This window comes from Cucurbita moschata, unplaced genomic scaffold (assembly GCF_002738365.1).
Source record: "Cucurbita moschata cultivar Rifu unplaced genomic scaffold, Cmos_1.0 Cmo_Scf00001, whole genome shotgun sequence".
Lineage (NCBI taxonomy): Eukaryota > Viridiplantae > Streptophyta > Magnoliopsida > Cucurbitales > Cucurbitaceae > Cucurbita > Cucurbita moschata.
In genome coordinates this window covers 2,252,637-2,260,332 of record NW_019268517.1, presented here as the reverse complement: position 1 = coordinate 2,260,332, position 7,696 = coordinate 2,252,637, and the positions used below count along the sequence as shown (strand labels likewise).

Genomic DNA, 7,696 nt, shown 5'->3' with positions numbered 1-7,696 from the left:
AAGAAAGGGAAGGAGAGGCCGTTTCTCCCTCTCTCCCATAATTGAATATTCCTCTTAACAAAATAAAATGTTTTTTTTTATAAATATCATATTATTATAAAATAATAATTAAATTAAATTAAATTACGTAGAATAATAATTGATAATTATATATATATATATATTTATTGTTTGGGCCAAAAAGTCTTTGGCGTTGACCTTTTGACATCGTCATAAAGACTGCAATTTCCATGCATGCAATACACGAAGATTAATTCAATTACACGAAGAATATATAAATTATTAATATTAAATATTTATAAAATAATAAAAAAAACATTAAAAAAATTGCTTATTTTTAATTATACTTATTAATTAATTAAATTTGTTAATTGTGGCGTGAAAAACAAATTCATAATAATTTAGTCAACGAAAATTGGAAGTGTATTGGGCAATTATTTTTCTTAAACATAGTTAAATATTAATAATTGTATTATTGATAATTGAGGTAAATTAATTAATTAATTATAAATATAAAGCAAGTTGAAAGCAAATTTTCGTAGAGTCTAAAACCAGAGTCTAAGTTACAACCACTCCTTGAAATCCCATTGGACTGTCAAATCAGAAGCGTCCACGTGGATATTGTTAAAGTAGAGCCACCGCAGCCAATAATTAAACCCAATTAACTTTGAATATAAAAAAAAATTAAAAAATTTAATATATATATATATGTATATACACAATTTTTTAGCATTTAAACTTTCATAATAAAAATTATTTTTTAACTTTCATAATAATAATTATTTTTTAACATATTTTTAAAAAGGTACATGACAATTTTAGTTATTTTAGAAAATGGTGAAATATTTCTCTCGGTTAATTAAATGAGACTGAAAATTAAGATTATATTTTCAATCTCGGACCCAAGTCATAGGTAGTAAATAATCATATATAGTAAAAAACTATATCTGGTAAAACCATATATTATAAATAAATATATATAGTAAATTGAATCATATATATTTTATGCATTTACTTTCTTTCTCCTGTTCTTTGTGTTCATCTAGATCTAGTGTGTACGTAGTTGTGCGATATGGTAACTATTAATTATGTTTTAATCATATAATTTCATATAATTTATGTACATCTTGAGCGTACGCGTGTGTATATATATATATTATGAAAATTTTCAATAAATTTTAGAAAATATATTTTAAATTTGTCGAACATTTTTTATATTTTCGCAAAATAAATAATATAGTCTCGAATATATGAAGCAAGATACTAACAGGAGTAGAAGTCATTTCTTTGGTCAACCGAAACATATACAGCTCTATTGATTAAAACATATACACTCGACAAACAGGCAGAACCATGACAAGATAACTAAAAACAAGGCAACTAAAAACTTAAGGTTCAGTTTCTCTCTCATAAGACTATTTTCTCTCTCCTCTGACCTTGTTCCCTATAAAACGGGAACCTCCCATCCCCTCCCACCATTAACCGGAAATAAAAAAAAAATGGCAGCCATTAAAAGCGTTCTCGTTCTTGTTCTTGTTCTTGGGTCGGTCATTTTTGCTTACTCGGATGACGAAGTGAAAAATTGGTGCAGCCAAACGCCATATCCAGCTCCATGTGAGCATTTTCTCACGGCAAAAAAAACGGCCACAGAAAAAAACCGGCCAATCGCTTCAAAATCCCACTTCCTTAAAGTTCTGGTCGAATCGGCCATCGAGCGAGCCGTTTTGGCCCAAAAGAACGCCGTCGCTCTCGGCCCAAAGTGCCAAAACGACCGAGAAAAATCTGCATGGACCGACTGTATCGAGCTCTACGACCAAATCATTCACCGGCTCAACCGGACTGCCGGTCGGTGCTCTCCGGTCGATGTTCAGACCTGGCTCAGTGCTGCTCTCACAGCTCTCGACACGTGTCAAGCTGGGTTTGAGGAGCTTGGGGTTTCGGCTTTCGGCTACTCTTTAACGGCTAATAATGTTTCCAAGCTGATTAGTGATGGGTTGTCGGTGAATAAGCCGGCTTCGGCTGAGGGGTTTGAGCCGCCGAGTATGAATGAAGGGTTTCCGACGTGGGTTAAGCCGGGAGAAAGGAAGCTGTTGCAGTCGAGCGCTCCGAATGCTAACGTGGTGGTGGCGAAGGATGGGTCTGGGAGATTTAGGACGGTGAGTGAGGCGGTCGCCGCCGCGAAGGGCGGAGGAAGGTTTGTGATTTATGTGAAGGCCGGGGTTTATAGTGAGAATGTTGAGATTAAGGCTAAGAATGTTATGTTGATCGGCGATGGCATCGGAAAAACTATCATCACCGGAAGTAGGAGCGTCGGCGGCGGTTCCACCACTTTTAAATCCGCCACCGTTGGTAATCCCCACTTTCTTTTTTATTTTTTTTATAAATAAAATCATAATTAAAATGGGTTTAATTGGGATTTTAGTGAGGTTTAAGAATTCTAATTTTAAAAAATGGGTTTAGAGTTTTTTTTTTCCCAATAATAAATAATAATTCTTAAAAATAAAAAGAATTAATAATCATTTTTATTCAAATGGAAGCTTTGGAAAACACCACCCATTTACGAAAGCTTAAAATTTTAATTTTTTATATAAGAATAAATAATAGATTTTATAAGATTTCTTAACAATTAAAATTATTATTTTAAAAAAATATTAAATATACCTAATTCTTTTGATAATGTTTGACTTAGTTCATTAGTCTAAGAACATATTTAAAAGATTGCTATGGATTATTAATTTTAATTAAATAATAAAAATATTTACTGAATTTTTGAAAATTACGTAAATATTGTAAAGTTGGGTGTTAGACATTTTTAATGAATTAATTTTTTATTTATAAAAAAAAAAGAGTATAATTCAACAATTTGACTAAGTATTACAAAAATTATTTATTTATTTGTTTTTTTTTTCTTTTTACATAGAAAATATGAAGTCAAAGTCAATTGAGTCCTAAATTTTAATATTTTAATTTTTGAATTTTATTTTAAAAAATAAATAATTTAGCACGATATTTTTTAGTTGAGAATTTTGTTATTAGGATGTATAAAAATTCATGAATTTAATAATAATAATTGTTAATTTTTAATTAAATATGTTTGTAAGGAGGGTTTTATCGAATTAATTGTATTATTTTATTTTTGTATTAATTATTAACTGTGTACGTCGCTGAAATCTCAGCCGTTGATGGAGACGGATTCATCGCACGAGACATAACTATCAGAAACACCGCCGGAGCATCAAACCATCAAGCGGTGGCGCTCCGTTCCGGCTCAGACCTCTCCGTCTACTACCGCTGCAGCTTCGAAGGCTTTCAAGACACTCTCTACGTCTTCTCCGAACGCCAATTCTACAGACAATGCGACATTTACGGCACCGTCGATTTCATTTTCGGCAACGCCGCCGTCGTAATCCAAGATAGCAACATCATCGCCCGCGATCCTCCAAACAAGACGATCACGATCACCGCCCAAGGCCGCTCAGATCCGAATCAGAACACCGGAATCTCGATCCACAATTGCAGAATCACGTCGGCCGGTGGCCTCAGCGGCGTTAAGGCCTTTTTAGGCCGACCGTGGAGGGAGTATTCGAGAACTGTAGTCATGACATCGTCGATAGGAGGGTTTATCAGTCCGGCGGGGTGGATGGAGTGGAGCGGTAATTTTGCGCTAAATACTCTGTATTACGGCGAGTATAAGAACACCGGTGCGGGAGCTTCGACGGCGAATCGAGTGAAGTGGAAGGGTTATCGTGTAATTACCAGCGCGGCGGAGGCTTCGAAGTTCACCGTCGGGAATTTCATTGCCGGAGGATCTTGGTTGCCGAGTACCGGCGTCCCGTTCACTTCCGGCCTCTGATTTGATTAGCAATTTTAAATCTTAATTACAATGTAAGAGGATGTAAGTTGCAGGAATAAATGAAAGAAAATATTGGCATTTTAAATTACAAATTTAGTGAAATATTACATTTTTTTTTTGTGAAATTATAAATTTAGTCTTGATTTTTTTTTTAATTTACAAATTTATTAAATAAAAATTAAAATTCTATATATTGGTGAATTAAAAAACAATATTACATAAGAATTTTATCATATAACCTCCATATATTTATTTATTTGCAAATAAATATATATTTTCAAAAAAGGTTGTATACAAAATTATACCTCACATCGTTCATTTAGGTAGCAAAAGTCCTCAAGAATAACTGGATGTGGAACAAAAATTGTGTGGGTCCCAACGGCCAGACGAACATGACTCTCTACAGTGATATGATATTGTCCACTCTGAATATGAGTGCTCGTGACTTTGCTTAAGCTTACTCAAAAGGCCTCATATCAATAGAGAGAGTATTCCTCCATTATAAATCCATGATCATTCTCTAAATTAGCCTAATCACAGTAGAGATTTGTGGTAGAATTTTATCATACTCGCTCTATCGGTGTACTTTGTAGTGGAGGATCCTATGGTAACTAATTTTTTCCTCAAACGATCGGTCGGTATATTAAACGAGAGAAACTAATCTGACTCATTATCATTGAAAACATTTATAACTCAGCAATCCAATTCACTTTTCTATACCAAGGAGAAGATATGGTTTGCTATTACTAGAACAAGATTACAATAGATTATAGAGCAGAAGGAAGATAAGAAAAAGAAAGAATGTTCCTAACCCGAAACCGAATCCATCGGGATCATAGCCATGGTTGCTCGAATGCTGAACTGCACAAGTGGATGAAACATGAAGAACAGGAAAGGAAACAGAAAGGAAGTGTACAAGCAGTAGAAGAAAAAGAAGAATCACTGCAACCCAAATACCCAGTTCAAGTAGAGATTCCAAACTCTCCCATATGGATTGAAGAGTTGGCCAAAATATTATGATTCCCAGAAATCCAACTATGATACAAGGTACAAGAGGTGATGGCCCTGCACTATGTTCCATTATCTCTCTGAATTAGAACCTGAGTGGTGGCAGGAGAGTGATAATGAGGAGGGAAGGCTGTTTGTTGAGGGTAGGAGATGACTTTGGAAAAGCTTGAACATTTTCATGCTTTTATGAAGGTCAAAATATTAGTTGATCAATGATGAAAGTTCCTAAAGAATTTAAATTTCTTGATAGGATTGGATGCCAACCTGAGCAACCTGTATCTAATCGAGTAACTAATTGCTATCTGTTGAAAGTAATAACAAGGAGCCCATGTGGCTTAGTAGGAAGATGAATAATCTGATGACGATTGTCGGAAGGGAGTCCCACATCGGCTAATTAAGGGAAGGATCATAGGTTTATAAATAAGAAATACATCTCTATTGATACGAGGCATTTTGGAGAAACCAAAAGCAAAACCACGAGAGCTTATGCTCAAAATGGACAACATCATACTGCGGAGGTTCATAGTTTCTAACGTAATCAAGTACAGAAGAGGGCATCTAGTTGTTTTAACACATTTGGTTGATATTAAATGAAGTTTGATAATGACACTTAGTTTAAATATGTATTTGAATGACATCATAGGAGACCAAAAGAAAATATATAAATGGAGACCAAGAAAGTTCAGTAAGAAAACCTGATAAATAAGCATCCCATGGCTCTTTGATGAACACTCAGCATCTGGAGGGCAGAAAAGCACCACATGAATCTGTAGAAAGCGTATATAACCACCACCTGAATCTGTATGAAGCTTTCCATTGGACATCAAAAATAACGTAAAGGAAATGTGGAAATGGAAATGGGTGACAATTTCCTACAAGATTATTTAGTCTAGCACTATAATACAAGCATGAACATACACCACCTTGTTGAGGATTGTTGGGAAAGGACTCCTACGTCGACTAATTAAGGGGTTGATCATGGGTTTATAAGTAAGGAATACATCTCCATTGGATGAGGCTTTTTTGGAAAAACCAAAATCTAACATGGTATCAGAGCCAGACATTGGATGGTATATTAGCGAGGACGCTGGCCCCCAAGGGAGTGGATTGTAAGATCTCACGTCGGTTGAAGAGGGGAATGAAGTATTTCTTATAAGGGTATGAAAACCTCCCTAATAGACACGTCTTAAAACCGTGAGGTTGATGGCTATACGTAACAGGCTAAAGTAGACAATATTGCTAGCCGTGGACGCTGTTACCCTCCTTCCTTGGACTTTGTTTTTTTTTTTGGGGGAGGGGGAGGGGTGTGTAGAACCTTAGAAGTTCATAATTCGATTTACCAAGTCTTTAAACTGCTAGATTGGATTTTCAATATCCAAAAAGAATATAACTTTCCATTTATCCTCATGTAGAAATAAAACAGAGCAAGAAAATGTTTGATCTCCTCTTAACACAGTTCTTGAGAATTTTACCAAGAATTCATATTATACTCCACCAAATCTCCTAAAGCTACAAAATTACAGCTTGTAAACCATAAACATGATGGTGGCCAGATACACTTGTAGCTCTTTCATAATGTTGGATTATATCGGAGATGTTGCTCATAGAAGTTAATCAACTGCAGTGAGAGAGTAGTAAATACTAAGAGGTCAGAAACTAAGTTAAATATGTAAGCTAGAGTACGAAAAATTGATCAATTACCAGAAGTGGATTGTTAGCCTTTAGAAATTTGTTATTCACCGTTACTTCTTTTCCATCAGACCTACATGCAAAAAGAAAAAGATCCACAATCACTGCTTAGAACGAACCAAAAAGAATAGGAAATGGCCAGAGCTTGTTCCTTTGGCTGTCTTGTCAGTAAAATGCATGCCAATGGGAGAGAATTGAAGAATTGTATAGATAACCAAGCTCTAACAGATGATGAAGCTAGATTTTTGAGTGATTGGTAAGAAATTTGAAAACAATAATTGAAATCAAGTAGAGTTTAGCTAATGACTATTCAATAGAGAAAACGTACAGTAATACTCAACAGCACAAAGGAATGGTCAGTGTTGTATGACAAACCTCACAGCCAAGAAGGTCACGACTACATCCGGGATGTTATTTGATACTGAAACTGAATAACCAACAGGCTTGATAATCCTTCTTATAGTAGCTACATTTCTGGAGTGGCCTGACAAACTAGGATTCTCGGGCCCCAATTGTTCATTTTGATCAGTTGGCTCCATGTTTACAGCAATTCCATTTTGTTTTAATCTGTGGTCAGAGTTTTCAGACGAGACTGCTTCCTTAGTGAACCTTTTCACCCTACTAGATTTCCTTCTCTTGGCGCCAATGGAGTGACTTCCCTGAGTGGAACCCACCGCGCAATCAGCCTTGGAATCATCATAAACAAGGCCAAGATCTTTAGAAGACTCTGCTTTTTTATCAGAATCAACCATATTGGCAGAGATTGCTGCCTTGAGCTCGATAAGTTTCAAATCATATTCGTCTCTCCTTCTACTTCCATCAAATTTCTCACCCATATCTCCATTTTCAACATTGAATGTTCCAGTAGAGTCTATAAGTACTTGAGGAGTAGGAAGATCATAATGAATTATGCTGTTTAAAGGAGTGGCCGATAGACAATCGTCCACAGTACTCATGTAAACATTTGTGACATTATCAGTAGCTATGACGCGGTACTGTTTTTCCTCCTGAAGTTGATTATTACCGTCTCCATCCTTGCGCTTGCGCTTCCGCTGCTTTCCTGATCGTGAGCTACAAAAAATGAACCCAGATTAGGATGTGACGTTGCGAGTTGTGAGGAAATCTTCGAACTACATCTACATTTGT

At 35.5% G+C, this 7,696-nt stretch overlaps 2 protein-coding genes across 2 annotated transcripts in view; one reads left to right on the top strand and one right to left on the bottom strand.

Annotated features, from left to right (window-relative positions):
* Positions 1 to 1,463: 1,463 nt before the first annotated feature.
* LOC111447099 (pectinesterase 2) lies at positions 1,464 to 3,949 on the top strand. Its single transcript, XM_023086138.1, has 2 exons — positions 1,464 to 2,349; positions 3,177 to 3,949. The coding sequence occupies exons 1-2, from the start codon at positions 1,500 to 1,502 to the stop codon at positions 3,851 to 3,853; spliced, it is 1,527 nt and encodes a 508-aa protein (XP_022941906.1). The 5' UTR covers positions 1,464 to 1,499; the 3' UTR covers positions 3,854 to 3,949.
* A 2,265-nt stretch (positions 3,950 to 6,214) lies between these two features.
* LOC111453676 (chromo domain-containing protein LHP1-like) overlaps positions 6,215 to 7,696 on the bottom strand; it is a 2,344-nt gene continuing 862 nt past the window's right edge. Inside the window, exons 4-6 of the mRNA XM_023094871.1 lie at positions 6,926 to 7,621; positions 6,563 to 6,623; positions 6,215 to 6,479 (exon numbers count right to left, since the gene is read on the bottom strand). Of these exons, the coding sequence (XP_022950639.1) occupies positions 6,432 to 6,479; positions 6,563 to 6,623; positions 6,926 to 7,621 (805 nt within the window). The 3' untranslated portion in view covers positions 6,215 to 6,431. The remainder of the gene's footprint in view (positions 6,480 to 6,562; positions 6,624 to 6,925; positions 7,622 to 7,696) is intronic.